The 16343-nt window shown below is 43.1% G+C and overlaps 2 protein-coding genes across 2 annotated transcripts; one reads left to right on the forward strand and one right to left on the reverse strand.

The window, feature by feature from the left end:
• Positions 1-892: 892 nt before the first annotated feature.
• On the reverse strand, positions 893-8064 carry rnls (renalase, FAD-dependent amine oxidase). The gene is made up of 7 exons (XM_015962488.3): positions 7847-8064; positions 7119-7224; positions 6907-7049; positions 6553-6711; positions 1508-1681; positions 1243-1418; positions 893-1168 (listed from the first exon to the last, which is right to left on the reverse strand). Exons 1-7 carry the CDS (start codon positions 7962-7964, stop codon positions 986-988), a joined length of 1059 nt encoding a protein of 352 aa, XP_015817974.3. The 5' UTR covers positions 7965-8064; the 3' UTR covers positions 893-985.
• Positions 8065-8244: 180 nt separating this feature from the next.
• lipf (lipase, gastric) lies at positions 8245-14253 on the forward strand. Its single transcript, XM_015962494.3, has 11 exons — positions 8245-8334; positions 9203-9331; positions 10200-10311; positions 10460-10658; positions 11863-11972; positions 12074-12210; positions 12679-12825; positions 13072-13143; positions 13269-13337; positions 13453-13563; positions 13802-14253. Exons 2-11 carry the CDS (start codon positions 9203-9205, stop codon positions 13922-13924), a joined length of 1209 nt encoding a protein of 402 aa, XP_015817980.3. The 5' UTR covers positions 8245-8334; the 3' UTR covers positions 13925-14253.
• Positions 14254-16343: the final 2090 nt, after the last annotated feature.

The raw sequence follows: 16343 nt of genomic DNA on the forward strand, positions 1-16343 counted from the left end.
CTGGTTAAGCTAGTGGGAGCTTTTGGCTTGCGCCATGGGGAAGTGCAAGTTTAATGGTAACTGGATGGCTAATCCCACGTTCACAACGTTAGCACTGGCCCCAGGCAATAGCTGGAAATTATAGCTTAAATTTGGTCAAAGTGGCCTTAAAAAGGTCTTAAATTTGGCTCCCTTAAACCTGCAGATACCCTGGTAATCAATGAGTTTAACTGAATCAGAATTTAAACCACAGACAGGATGAATTCTTCCGATTATGTTGGTTCCTGAAGATTCTGTCTTTTAGGAAATCCAGTTGCTGAGTTTGTATCATGAGACCAAACTCATCTGGAGTGTTTCCATCTGTTGCTGGGAGACAAAAAGCCTCAAGAGTTCTTCAACACCAGTCAAATCAGAGCAGAGAGCGTACCAGTTCTTGGTGTTCTGAGCAAACGCTGTTCATGTTGCTCAGTTTGTCATCCACCTGTGACAGAAATAATCACACTCTGCAGCAGTTGTACTGAGAGCGCTCCAAACGACAGAGAAGAAATGAGGTCACGCGCTCAGAGCCTCACGGGTAGAGAACCAGAACTAATTCTGTCTGTTCTGCTGCTATAAAAAGATCAGAGGAAGTTCTGCAGCATCTTCGCTGCATCAGTCAGCTGGTCGGAGCCGGCTGATGCTCTGCAGCTATCACACCAGGTGGTACACAACTGGTCCTGAACCAGTCAGAAAGCAGGAACCTGGACCTAGTCCACCCCCCCCTACCTGTGGCCTTTATGTGGTCTGAATTTTGTTTTGTGCATTCGGGTCACACGATCCAGAACTGTTATTCAAGGTAACCTGGTGTGCAGCAGGACCTGTGGAGGTGTGTCTTCAGGTCAAGCGTACTCTGTTTAAAGCAGAAACACTGATGTTTGTTCACATCCACAACATAGTTTATTTAAAGATAAGGACAAAACATCTACTTAGGACTAATCTACAATCACTTCCCGGTGCCTTAAGGATGTTAGACAGGTGATGCTCTGGTGTTCTGAACATCTAAAGAGGTCTTCAGAGCCCCAAACAAACTCAAAGCAGAGTCCACACAGCCATCGAAGTTGGAGTGACTGAAAGCGTCGCCGCCACAGATGAGCGGCGGCTGTGGCAGGAGGGTCATGTGACCCGGACAGTCAGAAACTGAGGTCAACACCTGCCCAAGAAACAAAAAGATGATTAAAAGATCTGTCACCTGAAGAAACAGATTGTCATGAAACAGGGACTCACCTGAGAATACCTCCACTTCTGACACTTGATGCTGATTGGCTGAGGCAAATCGGGAAGCAGACTGTGCAGCTCCTGTAAGATGATTGGCTGGATGTCCTCTTTGTCTCGCTCCAAGTGTTCCAAGCCGAATGGGACACTGGTGTGGATGACAAGGGACGGACCAAGACCTGGAGAGTCTGGGAAGACAGGTGAGGATACGGGTTAATCGGTGAGAAGACAAGTGGACAGGTAAGCCAGAGTCCAAGGAGCAGATGAGGACACAGACCTGCACTGCGTTTCCTGTTGTCCACAGCGATGTAGCGAATGCAGGGGTTGTCTGTGACGTATTTTGCCCCCCAACTGAAACTAAAGACAGCATCTGGAGAGAAGAAAAGGGCGAGAGCGAAGCGGGACGAGTATCTGACACCTTCCAACTTCTGCTTCTGCTGAGCAGACATCACTGAGACACAGAGGACAGGCCAAAGTTAGACACTCACCTACTGCACCATGGAAAATTCAGTTTCTACACTTGTCCAGCTGCTGATGTCATACAGAGTTCTGATTGTTGTTAAATGGTAAATTACCTGTATTTGTATAGCGCCTGCTAGGGTTCTACAACCCCCAAGGCTCTTCACAACACACCGATTCACACACACACACACACACATTCACACACTGGTGATTATGAGCTACAACTGCCCTGGGGAGTACTGACGGAAGCCAGGCTGCCAAACACAGGCGTCACCGACCCCTCTGAACACCACCAGCAGATAGGTGGGTTAAGTATCTTGCTCAACGACACAACAGCAGCATTCTCGGCCAGGAGCCGGGATCAATCCTACAACCTTCCGGTTACTGGACAACCTGCTGTACCTCCTGAGCTACTGATGCCCAAACATTTGGTTCAGTGTATGTGGATAAAGATCTAACTACAATAAACTAGTCAGCTTAACTAAAACTTTTGTCTGGTGTCGTTTACCTAGTGGCAGGTTGAAAATTCATGACAAAACTCAGTCTCAACTAGTTAGTTGTGAGTCCTATCTCACCTTTTGAGATAAAACGTGTGATTTTTCCAGGCAGGCAAACATAATGAAGGCCCAGAGGGAAATCGCAGTGATTCCAAAAGACTATTTCCCTCTTAAACAGGTCAAGTGTTTCGACCACATTTCAAATTGTAAATGTTGACATTATTGTCCTCTCAAAGCTGCCCTGGCTCGAGTAGTTTTTTTTTTTCCGCACCACAAAATGTTGTTAAGAAAGTCCAGCATACTTCAGCTGAGGAGCTCAGAACAGTTTACAGCCAGTCTGATCCTGTTTGTTTCTCCCTGAAAGAATTAATTTCATGATTCAGACAAAGAGACAGGCTGCAGATTCCTTCTGCAAGCAAGCAAGCAAACACACACACACACACACAATCTAATAATAACCTGAGTGTGTATGTCAGAGGAAATGGGCGCTGTCCCTGATCAGCCAATCAGAGGACCTGAATGTGACATCATCATTTCATCATTTGAAGAAACAAGGAGGAGCTGTTGTCTGCAGCAACCTGCATACACACCACACTCACAAACACACACGCGCGCACACACACACACCAATTCTGAAGCCACATCTGGACCTGAGAACCAGCTCTCTGGACTCCGCAGCGTCCTCACACATCCACAACACTCCACCTCACTAGGTTTTTATTAAAGGGCCTGTCAGCCAATCAGCGCTCAAGAAAGTGACATAATAGAGAATGCATTGATTCTCTTGAGTGTGTGCATATGTGTGTGTGTTGTGTTAGACGAGCTCCGGCTTGTTTTCTGTCCTCTAACCTCATTCTCTGTGATCAGTGTCTGATGAAAATCTTCCTAATTGAGTTTGTTTGAATTTCAGATTATTATCAATAATCAGTTACACCCACCCATGAGAAGATGTTGATCAAAACAAAAGCAAAGCTGTTGCTGCCCCCGTGTGGTGGATCATTGTTAATGTACTACAGCAGTTTTGATATCAGAACATTTCAGGTGAAAGCATTCCTACAGCAGACATGACCACCTCAGACGGTCACCCGAACCTCTGCAGGTTCATCCAACTTGTAAAGGGTGTGTTGTATCTCTGTGAAGACAGTTTAGACCTGGGGTCACCAAATGGATCCCCCCAGGAGCCCTCTCTACCTTATTTTTCACGTTCCTTATGGAGAAACAATGACGGTAGCAACATCCGGTGAATTAACTAACCCACTGGTTTGCATGGTGTGGTTTTGATGCTGGTAAAGGTTCATTTGAACATTGAAAGAGGATTTTATAAATGATTTACCCTTGAAAAATGTATTTGCGTGACTTGGTAAAATGTTTCTGTGTTTGTGGTTGTGCAAACAACCAGAGAAAATTTCATTTGTGGCTACAAGAGTGATGTTTATAACACGCACCAGGCGGTAAGAGAGTGTGGCTGCAAGCGTCGGTGCAGCTTTCACCACCTCCCCAGAGATGTGGAGCCCAGAGGAGTGTGGCTGAAAAATCTTAACTTGAAAACTACCTCAAACTGTATTTGTGAGTTCCTTTCGTTATGTTTCAAACAACCCAGAGAGGAACGCCCGCATCCTACTGTGTTGTTGGATATGACAAACCTCAGAACAGACGCCAGGTAGTAAAGAGATCTGACAGCAGGCTCACAAGAGCAACAGGCATGATTTCATTTGTACAATTTTCTGAATAGTTTTATGTAACGTGCGTTTAGACTGCCGTTACTAACCTAAAAGTGTCCTCCTGCAGTTTGATGTAGAAACTAAAACCCAGGCTTGGTGATGAGGGATTTAAGGCTCTGACTCAGATCTATGTCTACTTTTAGGTAAATAAGATTGAGTCCCATCTCTTTCAACAAAACATGACCAACCTTGTTACTATGTAGGTACTGATAAGCCTCCGAGTTTTTAAGATTGTTTATTGCCTCGCTGTAGCTAAAATACTACTGTATGTTAGCTTTGGACAGATTTTAACATCAAACCCCCCTCTGACTCAGTAAGCAGAAGGAATGTAACGGTGTCCCGCTTGAACTGTGACAGCTGGTGTTCACGTGTTTTCCGTCTCTAAAAGCTCATAAAGAGGATCTGTGAGAAAGGATCGCATCGTCTCAATGTAAACTAATGCGGACCAGACGTTGCTATCATCTTTCATGCAAAGCATCTCATTGATAAGGTGCAGTCACTGTTGTTCTAAAACAGAGCACTTCGCTCTCAGACTGCTGGTTTACTGGCGGTTCCTAGAATATCTAAAAATAGGATGGGAGGCAGATCTTTTAGCTATCAGGCTCCTCTCTTGTGGAACCAGCTCCCAGCTTTAGTCCGTGAGGCAGACACCTTGTCTACTTTTAAGACTAGGCTTAAAACATTTTTATTTGATAGGGCCTATGGTTAAATCTGATGTTAGCCTAGATCTGGACAAGTGGGGGAGTAGAGGAAGGTGGGGTGTACAGTCGGTAAAGATGGCTCTCAACATGCCTCCAGCTAAAAAGCTAGGTTATCCAGAGCTATCTCTGTAGTTATGCTGCTATAGGCTTAGACTGCTGGAGGACATACTGACCACTTTCCACACTCAACTATTTCTTCTACAGTTTGCTCTTTAACTGTATTATTATCTGCTATTTCAGCTGCTAACTAGATTGTTTCGCTAAGTGTTTTTCTCCCCCGAAGAAGCTACAATCATGTAACTGATAACTTGGCAGCCGAGAAGGTCTACATAATTTTGGGACCTACAGAGGAATAAAGCTAATGAGTTATAAAGTGAAGCTCTGGGAAAGAGTGGTGGAAGCTAGGCTTAGGTCACAATTCAATTCAGTTAATGTACATAGCGCTAAATTACAACAAGAGTCATTTCAAGGCACCTCAAAAAGTTAAACATTCCAATTGAGTTCAGTTCTTTGTGCCAATTATTTAAAAGTTTCTTACATAAAAAGTGAGTATTTGTGAGCAGAAGAACAGTTTGGGAGTTAAATTTTGTTGCAGATTTAGAGAAAGTGTGCAGCTGTGGTGTATGAGGAGGTGTGGAGTGACAGAGAAGTATGTTGGAGTAGTGCAGAACATGTATGATCGCTGTAAGACAGCAGTGAGGTGTGCTGCAGGAGAGTTCAAGGTAGAGGTGGGACTGCATCAAGGATCAGCACTAAGCCCCTTCTTGTTTGCTAGAGAGGTGGACATATGTACTGGAAAAGAGAGGATTGTAGATTAATTGCAGCAAGACAGAATGCATGTGTGTGTAAATGAGAGGGACACAAGCGGAACGGATAAGTTACAGGGTGTAGAAGTACCTTAAGGACTTAGGATCTATGGTGCAAAGCAACAGAGTATGTGGAAAACAGGTGAAGAAGTGTGTGAAGCAGGTTAGAATGGGTGAAGTGTCAGGTGTGATAAAAGCATTTCAGGTATAGAAGACATTAGGGAGACCAGCAATGCTGTCTGGTTTAGAGATGTGTCCATGAGGAAAAGACAGGAGGCAGAACTGGAGGTAGCAGAACTCAGATGTTGAGGTTCACTTAGGGAGTGTCAAGGATGGATAGGTTCAGGAATGAGTCCATCAGAGGGACAGCTCATGTTAGATGTTTTGGAGATAAAGTCAGAGAGGACAGACTGAGATGGTTTGGACATGTCCAGAGGAGAGACAATGATGACAGGTACAGGGACGCTAAGGTTAGAGCCACCAGGCAGGAGGCTGAGAGGAAGACCAAAAAGGTGAAAGAGGACACAAAGTTAGTTGGTGTGTAGGTAGATGCAGAAGATTAACCCTCCCACTGTCTTTATGGGTGACCCCGTGAGGAAAGTTGACCATTGAGCAGGGTTGATGGTTTATCCCTTGAGGTCCATGTGGCAGGGGTGAAGTGGTGCTCACTCCTCACCCCTGCCACATGGACCCAAGGGATAAACCATCAACCCTGCTCAATGGTCAACTTTCCTTGCGGGGTCATGCCTATTAGGACAGTGGGAGGGTTAAACTAATTGGAGACGGATGATTGGCTGTGGCGACTCCTGAAGGGACATGCCCAAAGAGAAAAGGAGCTTTTTTTTTTATCTCAGTTGTACTGATATGGATTTGAAAATAATAAAAGAGCCTTAAAATGTGTTTATTATACATGAAGTTTAGTTAAACTCAAATCTATACTAGTTGAAAGGTCAGTGTTGTGTGCATTAAAAACTTTGTCTACCAACTTGGTAGCCCTTCATACGGCTCAATAATGGTGAAGTAGCTCTCTGCTTCACAAAGAATGGTGACCCCTGCTTTAGCCATGTTCCTACTCAGAGCTCGTCTCCATGGTCAAATGTGGTTTGAGGTGTTAGACTGGTGCTGGGAGTCTTACAGTTTCCCAGGTCTCCTTGCAGCTCCAGGATCTGTGGCACTGGTATCGTCAGGACAACAGCGTCAAACAATTCGCTATCTCCTGCCTTCCTCCGAACCTCCCATGATGCACCACGTTGGTACAAACCAGTCACATGGTGCTCCAGGAACAAATCAGCTCCTGACACACAGTTTCAAATAAATAGAAAGTTGTAATAAAGAACTATTTGATTAATTTCATTTAACAATATTTATGGGTGACAGGTGTGTGTGTGTGTGTGTGTGTGTGTGTGTGTGTGTGTGTGTGTGTGTGTGTGTGTGTGTGTGTGTGTGTGTGTGTGTGTGTGTGTGTGTGTGTGTGTGTGAGAGAGATTACCTGAATCAGACAAGAAGTGTTTGACCACACTGCTAATGCCCCGGGGTGTTACATAGTTTTTACTGCCATCTTTCTGTTGCAGACCTTCAATCTGACAGTCAACTGGGTGCAGGATACCAGCAGAGAGCAGCTCTGTGTAGAAACTTAACACACACATGATGAAAGCTTCAATAGCTTCTTACTTGCATCAGCAGCTACCAGGTGAGACGTACCTGTGATGGGAACAAGCGTAGGCTGGTGTTGCTGTGATGTACTGGGCTCCAAGGTCAGCTGAGTGAGAAGAGGCATCAGGAGGACGACTGGTAGACATCCTTCCACCTGACGGATACAAGTTGATCAAACTTTGTTTAAAAACTCTCACATTCAAGAATCAATCACCTGAGGAGAAGCTGAGAAACCTTTAAGATTAGAAGCAGATTTCAATATGTGATGGACATTTTTCTCTTTGCCTTATGGCAACTAAAAAGAAAATTCAACTATTCTGTGAGACAAAATGATGACAGAAAGCAAGACGTCACCAAAACCTCAAGTGTAAAAGTCCAATCTAAAGTCTGCTTGTTGGTCATCATGATGAAACCTAAAGATAAGTCTGACAGGTGAGTCAGAAATAACTGATATACGGTCAGCTGTCTGGTGAGTTACTATGTAACCAGCTATTAAAGATTGTTTAGAGGCAAGTTTTACAATGGACCTCATCGATGCTTGTGGCTTTTGCCACCTTCAGATGTCCATGTCTGAATGTAAGAATGAGAGTGAACTTTTTCGTTGTGAGTCTTTCTAACAGCAGCCAGACTGAAGTCCATTCATGCGCCGAATTAATGCAAATACCCATCTGATATAAAAGCTTTCTCAAGTCATCTAAGGCGCGCTTCAGTTCGACTGCGAATTCATGAGACCTTAAAATATCAGATTTGTCTATACAGATTTGCATGACACTCACCCGCGCCCCTCGCCTTGTCCCATACAACAATCTGAACTTTATTCTGCAGCTCTCTCCTCAGCAGACAGGCACACAGGCTGCCCGTCAACCCGGCTCCGACTATCAACACCCGGGACATGTTTAGTCATTCAACCGGCCGAGACTGTTCGGTTCGGTTCTAGTCGAAAATAACCGAGTTATAAAACAGAAATGTGGATGGACAAAAAAAAACTACCGGGTTTAAATTACATCACTTCCGTTAGCGATTTCAAAGTAAATATGATCGGGATAAAAGCGAGTTTAAACTTGAGGATTCTTTAAGGGACATAATCAAATCACAAAGTTATGAAGCTGGTTTTTATTTTAGATAGACATAAAGTTGATTTTGGACTTTTGACCAATCAGAAGGAGACCTCAACCTCACATGACGCGCTCCTCCCATCAAGTCATGTGACCTCAAAGCCTCTGCACAGTTCTCACAAGTCTACAAGTCTGCTCCAGCAGGACAGGTGAGTTCTGGGGGCTCTTACCTGACGTTTGTAACTGAGAAGGTTGTGTAGAATCGGCGGTTCCGATACAACACAGAACGGACCGGAACCGGGCTCATTTTACAACAAAGTGTCGGAGGCACACCCGTGGGCACAGCAGGCTGTAAAAGAAACTGGTTGTAAACGTGCTACGTCGGCGTGCGATGTTAAAGAGACTACTGCAAGTTTGCACCTGGTCTAATCAGTGATCTAGGGGGAAAGGTGTTTTTTACTGAGATTTTACAAACGGAACGTAAAGTTAAAACATCATAAACAAACAAACATTATTGTCGCAGAAGGTCAGAATAAAAGCTTCATGGTTCTTCCCAAAAGCACTGAAATATTTCAAGACTGCTGTGCAACAGCTGGCCTTTTTTATGTATGTTCTATATAAACACAGTTTTCTTTCTCTGTTTAATTGTAATGTTACAAACATCTTTGGGTTTTTTTCCTGTTACGTTTTGCTCTCGAATCAATTTTGTAAAATAAACATCCACGAGGGTGGATAGCAGCCTGTAACAAAGTAAACAACCAACTAAACGGTAAACAATGCGGGGAAAAAAATAAAACACTGGAAACGGACACTGGCAAACAGATGAAAAATGTGTTATAAATCTGTTGAAAATGACAAATTAAAATAAATCTGCCATCGTTTTAATGTCAATAGGAATAAATGACCTAAACTGGTTCATGTAAATGTGTCATTCCTGTAATGGAAAAAAGAGTCTTCTTTTATTCATCATCATCAAGAGTTTATTTTAGAAAGTGTGTGTGTGTGTGTGTGTGTGTGTGTGTGTGTGTGTGTGTGTGTGTGTGTGTGTGTGTGTGTGTGTGTGTGTGTGTGTGTCAGATGATGTTGTGCCTGTCAGTGTGTGCGTTGTTCCTTTCAGCTCTCGTCCACACCAGCTCGACTGCTGGCAGTCGGCGGTGCACTGGTGGCCCATCAAAGAAGCTGGACCCTGAAGTGGACATGAACATTGTGAGTATACGGGTCGCATGATTCACACCTGAGGTGAGGTAGCTCTTCCTGTTTCCTGCAGAAGGACTGTCAACACAAGCTAAAAGAAGATTTTATTCCTAATCATATTTCTGTCCCCAAAAAAATCCGTTTGAGAAATCTCTGTCAACTGAGTTGTGCATCTTGTGACTTTTCATAATAAAAGCCTTGACTGTAGTCTCTGAGCAGCTGATCTCAGTAAAAACGCAGATGCAGGGTTCAAACCCTCACACAGGTTCCTCTTACATTTGTACTTATTACAGCTCTAATTTCTGAGAAGTGTGTCACTTCCTGAAAACTCCATCAGCTATGGTTTTCTGCCTTGGTTGCCTTACGGGTAATGTTCCAGTTGTTAGGCTCCACACCTGCACCTGGACAGATTTGTAAATCTGATCAGACTTCTATCGGCATTTTTCCCCTCTCTGCTGCCTCAGAGGTGCAGGTTTTTTTCTTAATGTTTTAAAGCAGCATCCTGCGGTCTGTGACCCCACAAGATTGCAAGGAGTCCTCGCAATGTTGTCTGTGCTGAGGTTGTGAGGTTACCTTAGTAAAAATGACGTGTAAATTCCCAGTAACATGTCCAATCACCCTAAAACATAATCAAAACGCTGTATAAGAGTTGTACCTCGTGTCTTTATACAGTTAGTAATTAATCACTTTTAATGTGAGTTGGGTTTGGGGGTCCTGGCTTGTCTTTAACACAGGCAAGGGGTTTTTCAAGGAATAATGTTGGGAACCACTGTTCTAAAGTATCGGTTTGGTGTGAGAAGATGAGAAGCAGCAGCATCCAGATGTGGTGTGTGGTTTTTGTGCAGGCTGTTAAGTTTGTGTGTGTGTGTGTATCATTCAGACGGAGATCATTCTGAGGTGGGGTTACCCTGCAGAGGAGCATGAGGTTCCAACAGAGGACGACTACTTCCTAACAGTCAACAGGATCCCTCGGGGACTCAAACAAACCACAGGTCAGTAACACCAACACGCTGAATGGAGAAAGATTTTGAAATGAACTTTAACCTACCGTGTCATTGCTTAAACGTGACTCATTGTCAGTTTACGTATTTGGACCTTTGGTTTTATTTTAGCAGGCTAACTGATCCTGGTGTTCCACAGGTCCGAGGCCGGTGGTCTTCCTGCAGCACGGCCTCCTGGCTGCCGGCAGCAACTGGGTCACCAATCCTCCCAACTCCAGTCTGGCCTACGTGCTGGCAGACGCAGGCTACGACGTTTGGATCGGGAACAGCCGGGGAAACACCTGGTCCAGGAAACACAGGACACTGAAACCAGATGACGAGGAGTTCTGGAGGTTTAGGTGAGAACATACAGTAGACTATCTGTCAACAGTAGAAGAAGAAGAAGAAAAGATATTTTCTATAGCGCCTCTCAAGACAAAAATCATGAGGCGCTTTACAAAAACAAAAAATTTTAAATATGAAAAAGAATTTAGAAAATGAGCAAAAAATTGACAATCGTAATTAAAAAAATGTAAAGAAAGAGAGAGAGTGAACAGGAAAGAGGGAAATCAGTGGATCCTGAGGAAGGTGAAATAGGTAGGTAGAGCAGCAGAACAAGGAGAGGGCGTTGAAGGTCACACCAAATCCAGCATGAACAGCTGCGTCTTCATCTGCTTTTAAAGGAGACCACTGAGTCCACTGATCTCAGGCTCAGGGGGAGAGAGGTCCAGAGTCTGGGGGCCACAGCAGCAAATGATCCGTCATCTTTGGTCTTTTGCCTGGTGCTGCACAACCAGTAGACTTTGGTCACTGGACCTCAGGGACCTGCTGGGGGTGTAGGGACAGAGAAGATCACCAGTCTACACCAGTAGAACCAAGTGTGGGATGTCTCTTTGTCCCAGTTCATTAGACCTGAACAAATGTTTTCTGCCCTCTAAAATAAAACTTTGATTTTCCTGTTTGGACACCCGGGCTTCTGTAGAATTTAACCTCGGCTTTTAAAGCAGCAAATTTCTGACCGATGGGCGCCAGGCCCTATGATAAAGGTATAATATCTGTACTGTTGTCGCTATGTGTTGGATACACTGTGTATGCTTACGCAGGTCAACAGCAAGCCAAACTCATTCTTCGTGAGCCAGGAAACTGAGCGTCTTGCTCCTTTATTACGGTCTTCTCGACAGCTTACAATCTTTTACAATTGTGGCTTGAATAGCTCGACGAAAGTGCTGAGTGAAAAGTCATTGCTTTCGATGGTGTATATAAAGATTCAGGGCACAGGAGATAAAGTTTGAACACGGATAAGCAGGCTTTCTGTACAATGTTTTTCCCCAGCTGACTGCAGCTTCCACTTCCCACAATGCATTGTGAACACAGATTACTCCTTCAAAATAAGATACAGAAAAACTAATGCTGACTGTATAGAAAATATTTTTTAACTAAATGACTCTCTTTTTTAACATCAATTACCACAGATGAAATATGACATTTTTATCACTAAATTATTATGAATCATTTTTAATCTTTAACTTGGGACAGAACAATATCTTTTCTTCTTGGGTCTAGTTATGATGAGATGGCTCTGAAGGACCTTCCAGCTGTTATAAACTATATTCTGACGCTGACGGCTCAGGAGCAGATCTTCTACATCGGACACTCACAGGGAACCACCATTGGTAACGCTCAATTACTGCAGTTTTTTAATTTTTTTTACTTTTCATCTGTGGCATAATCTCATTTTCATTTGTGTATTTCTTCTTTGTTTCTTGTTTCCCAGCATTCATTGCATTCTCCACGCTGCCACAACTGGCCAGTAAGGTTCGTCTGTTCCTGGGTTTGGCTCCGGTCGCTACTGTGGCGTTCACCAGCAGCCCCATGACTAAACTTTCCATCCTGCCCGAAGGCCTGATCTGGGTGAGCACACGATTGATTAAACACGGAAAATTACGATTTATTTGGGTTTATCTGTTGGATTTTACAGGTCCTTGACATTCTTGAACCTATTGTGATTTTTTTTAAGTTTTTGAAATTGGCTGTGGTACAAAAATGTGTACTTTCATGAGAGAAGGAAATGAAATAATTGTTTTGAGCACATATATTCTGTCCATGTATAAGTATGATGTATAAGTACATCAGCGTCAATGGGAAAACTCTGGAAAACTAGCTTAAAAGTGCTTGGAAAGTGTTTGATTTAAATGTTGTCAATGGTGTGATTACTTCATTAACAAGGAAAATCAGTTTCGGTATGAAAACCTTTAGGAGGAATGTAATTTTATAGGTTAACAGTAGTATCTGCTGCTGGGATGTTTATATTTCATTTTTATATCAATAATTTGAGCCATGTTTCAGCTCTGACGATGTGTTCGCGCTCGCCTCCTGCAGGAGCTTTTTGGGAAGCGTGACTTCCTGCCTCAGAGTAAGTACATTAAATGGCTTGCCGAACACGTGTGTGCAAAGACGGTGCTGGACGAGCTCTGTGGAAACCTCTTCTTCATCCTCTGTGGCTTCGATGAAAAAAACCTTAACATGGTTCGTACCTCTGCATTTAGAACAACACAAAAAACCCACTAACATTGAGTGTTTTTATCAGCATGAGGCTTTGGATGTTTGTTTAAGCAACTTTGTTTTATAAAAAAAAAAATTAAACATTGGAGTGTTAAAAGGTTGTAGAATCCAGAAACGTTAAAGCTTTCAGCTTTTTGTTCTAAAACCGGAGCGTCAGCTGCTTCTATCGGCATAATAATCAGTTCTGACCTGAACCCTGATGTGTTCTAGACTCGAACTCCTGTCTACACGACCCACTGTCCTGCTGGGACGTCAGTCCAGAACATGGTCCACTGGGCTCAGGTACCACACACACACACACACACACACACACACACGTGAAACAACCTAGCAGCTCTTCATGAAAGTGACGCATCCAGTTACACGCTTCTGTAACCATTTTTACTGACTCTTCCTGTTGTTTACAGGCAGTTAAACAAGGAAAACTGATGGCGTTTGACTACGGACGAGAAGGAAACATGAAGCGCTACAATCAGGTGAGTCCAAAACTCTACTCACCAAGTCCAGGTAACACTAGAGTCTAACTTCAGTCTCTGAAACATGATCATGATTGATGTCCCTCTCTGCTTGCATCTTTGTTTTCCTCCCCAGTCTACACCTCCTGAGTATCAAGTGCAGGACATGAAGGTTCCTACAGCTTTATTTTCAGGGGGACATGATACTCTGGCGGACCCCAAAGACATGGCAGTCCTCCTCACTCAGGTCAGTTACAGAGTCACCACTCCCAGTGTGTCAGGTCAGAAGATGCATGCAGCTGTTTGATCTCAGTTTTACTGCGGAGGAATTTTCAGACAGATGTGGTGTTTCATAATAAGCATCTTCAATATGTCTGCATTTAACCACCTGACCGTCAGCCACTACTTTTCCTTTTATCAACCCATTGTTGCCCTGCTGTTTGATGTTGGGACTGCTAGAATCGTTGACCTCGTTCTGTCTGCAGGTCCCCAACCTGGTCTACCATCAGCACATCAAACACTGGGAACATCTGGATTTCATTTGGGGCCTTGATGCTCCTCAGCAGATGTTTCCATCTATCCTGAAACTGCTACAGCAGCATCATTAGAAAAGCAAAGGACAAGGACACTTTGTCCTCAGAACCTACAGAGTCTAGGAGGTGAAGATGGATGGTTTGACAGTGAGGTTTAATCAGAAGTCTGTTTTAATCTTTTGATCACCAGCAGGCTGGACTTAGGACTCGTGGGCATCGGGATTTGATTCCATTCTTACTTGTTTTAAATTTTTAAATGTCATTGATTTTGTGTATTTTATTGTGAAACAAACTATTATCTGAGTCTCTGGATGAATAATTTGGTTTTAGAGTCACAGCAGTTCTCATCATTTTTAAAAGCACCAGTCATCTCCAGGCTCAAATAAAACAGCATGTCCAATTTGTTTCAGGTCCAGATTCAATTCAGTTATAATAAAATTTGATTCAGTAGATGAAAAAAAATGTCAGTTTGCTAGTGCAAAGAAAATGGTAGAATGTACTGAATGAACCACTTCAATGCAACAAAACCTGCAGTAAGAAAAGCTCCTTTTTAATCAGGCTCCAAACGGGCAGCCTTCTGTCTACCCGCCGGTGTCTGAGAGGACAGGAAAGAGACAAGAACAGAAGAGTTGCCGTTATTCTGATCACATTTATGATGTAATTTGTTTAGCCTAGAAATCTAGTCCAACTGTAGCAATAGCAAAAGGATTTAGCTCTGCAGGTCAAATTTACATAGGATCGCTTACAGGCTGGTCCTGGAGGTTTAGTGGTTCTTGTTTTTGGTTTGGACTCTGAGCTTCTACAAAAACAAAGGGGGGGGGGGGGGGGGGACTGTTCTGGTGTCATGAGATAAAGAGAATTGCTCCTTCAAAGAGGAATGTGTTGGTACTGTGAGACAAAGAAGACGGAACCGAAACGAGAGGAACATCAGAGTTGTGAAACCAGATTAACATGTGATGAGCCTTTACACTGATATTCAGATTAAATACAAACCGCTGGAAATCACTGTGAAATGTCTGAAGACATAAAACATAATCTCATGCCCATCCATCCATCGTCTATACCCAGAGCACCTGGAGAGAACCCGTGCATGCAGAGAGACCCAGACTGGGATGTGAACCCAGGACCTCCTTGCTGCACAGAAACCGCTCTAACCACTGCTCCACCGTGCAGCCTATAACCTCTTGTTCCCACACCAAATAATTTCTGATTTTTAATGGATCAGTTTGAGCTCATTTAAAATGTTATGATGTAAAATGTCCACAAATAATTAAACAAATCTTCATTCAATGACATTTCTGTATTCGCTGATCCTAATGAATCAAATGTGATGCAAAAATATTTTTAAAGAGAATTAAACTACACACTAGAATCAACACTGTTTGCTATCAGTTGTTGGATACTGAAAAATGACCAAGCATATTAATCTAAGAAGTCTATATCATACATAAATATCCCGGATACTTATGTATGATCTAAGTTCATACACCAACCTGTTTGGTCTAATTTTAATCCAAAGATTAATGTTTGATTTAGATAGTTAAATTTATAGCAAATTATTTTGAATCAGAAGCTAGGATCTTTGCTTTACAATAACCAGAAATATACCTTTTCTGTGTTTTGTTTCAATAATGAGGCAAGTTTAAAAATGAAGAAATGTTATTACTAAGAATTTTAAACTTAAAGATTTGAAACGAGTCGACAATTATAACCGACAATTCATGGATGACAATTTAATGACAATTTTTAACAGCTTTGATGTTAAACTTGTTTTAAAAGCAAACCTGTGGCTGGATGGAAGCTAAATTGAGAATTACGAGTTTGGATGCATGAATGGAATTATCAGAAAGTTTCTTTCAGGGAGGGAAGAAGCGTTCTGGATGAAAATGATGTTTTGCGGCTAACTGAGTCTTTCACTTAGAGCATGAAACACATTCCTGTGTTCTACCCCACCCAAATGGGGACCCGGAAATCAGGAGGATGTTGTTCATCCAAGATGACACTCGGTCCGGCAGGGGAGACGCGACTGTCCGATCATCTGGTCCAGAGATGTCGTCGGGTACACAGTTGAGCGTTTGCGGATGGACGTTCTCGTCTTAACTCAGAAATCAATGACTGGGTAGTCTTCGTTAGCTGGTTACAGTTGCGTTTATTCTTAGCTATTCTTGTTGGCGTGACAACAGCTTGGCAGAGGGTCAGGGCGACCGTTCCCGTCTCCTCAGGATGGTGTTGGTTCAAGAACTGGCCTGAAGCTGGTGATGGTTACAGTTTCACCAAGCTCTCAGGACACTCCCGCTCTCTCCCCAAGAAAGCTTTGATCATGCGTCAAAAACGTGTTGCAGTTATCGTTTATCTGGACTCTGTGTTAGCTGGATAAGGTGTACTGACCTTCTTTGTGGAACACATCTTTTACTGTCATCCACCATAATCATTATTAATCATTATTATACCCAAAGCATAGTAATCCATTTCATGTAATTAAAATACCTTTATA

The sequence above is a fragment of the Nothobranchius furzeri genome, chromosome 16 (assembly GCF_043380555.1).
Source record: "Nothobranchius furzeri strain GRZ-AD chromosome 16, NfurGRZ-RIMD1, whole genome shotgun sequence".
Taxonomy (NCBI): Eukaryota; Metazoa; Chordata; class Actinopteri; order Cyprinodontiformes; family Nothobranchiidae; genus Nothobranchius; species Nothobranchius furzeri.

What these genes read in the sequence shown, in the direction of transcription:
- rnls (XM_015962488.3), bottom strand. Translation starts at nt 7,964, where the DNA reads ATGTCCCGGGTGTTGATAGTCGGAGCCGGGTTGACGGGCAGCCTGTGT. An exon ending in GGACAAGGCGAGGGGCGCGG is followed by an intron (nt 7,225 to 7,846) that starts GTGAGTGTCATG and finishes TGTATCCGTCAG; the next exon opens with GTGGAAGGATGTCTACCAGT. An exon ending in CAACAGGAAACGCAGTGCAG is followed by an intron (nt 1,419 to 1,507) that starts GTCTGTGTCCTC and finishes CTGTCTTCCCAG; the next exon opens with ACTCTCCAGGTCTTGGTCCG.
- lipf (XM_015962494.3), top strand. Translation starts at nt 9,203, where the DNA reads ATGATGTTGTGCCTGTCAGTGTGTGCGTTGTTCCTTTCAGCTCTCGTC. An exon ending in ATGAAAAAAACCTTAACATG is followed by an intron (nt 12,826 to 13,071) that starts GTTCGTACCTCT and finishes GATGTGTTCTAG; the next exon opens with ACTCGAACTCCTGTCTACAC. An exon ending in TGGCAGTCCTCCTCACTCAG is followed by an intron (nt 13,564 to 13,801) that starts GTCAGTTACAGA and finishes TTCTGTCTGCAG; the next exon opens with GTCCCCAACCTGGTCTACCA.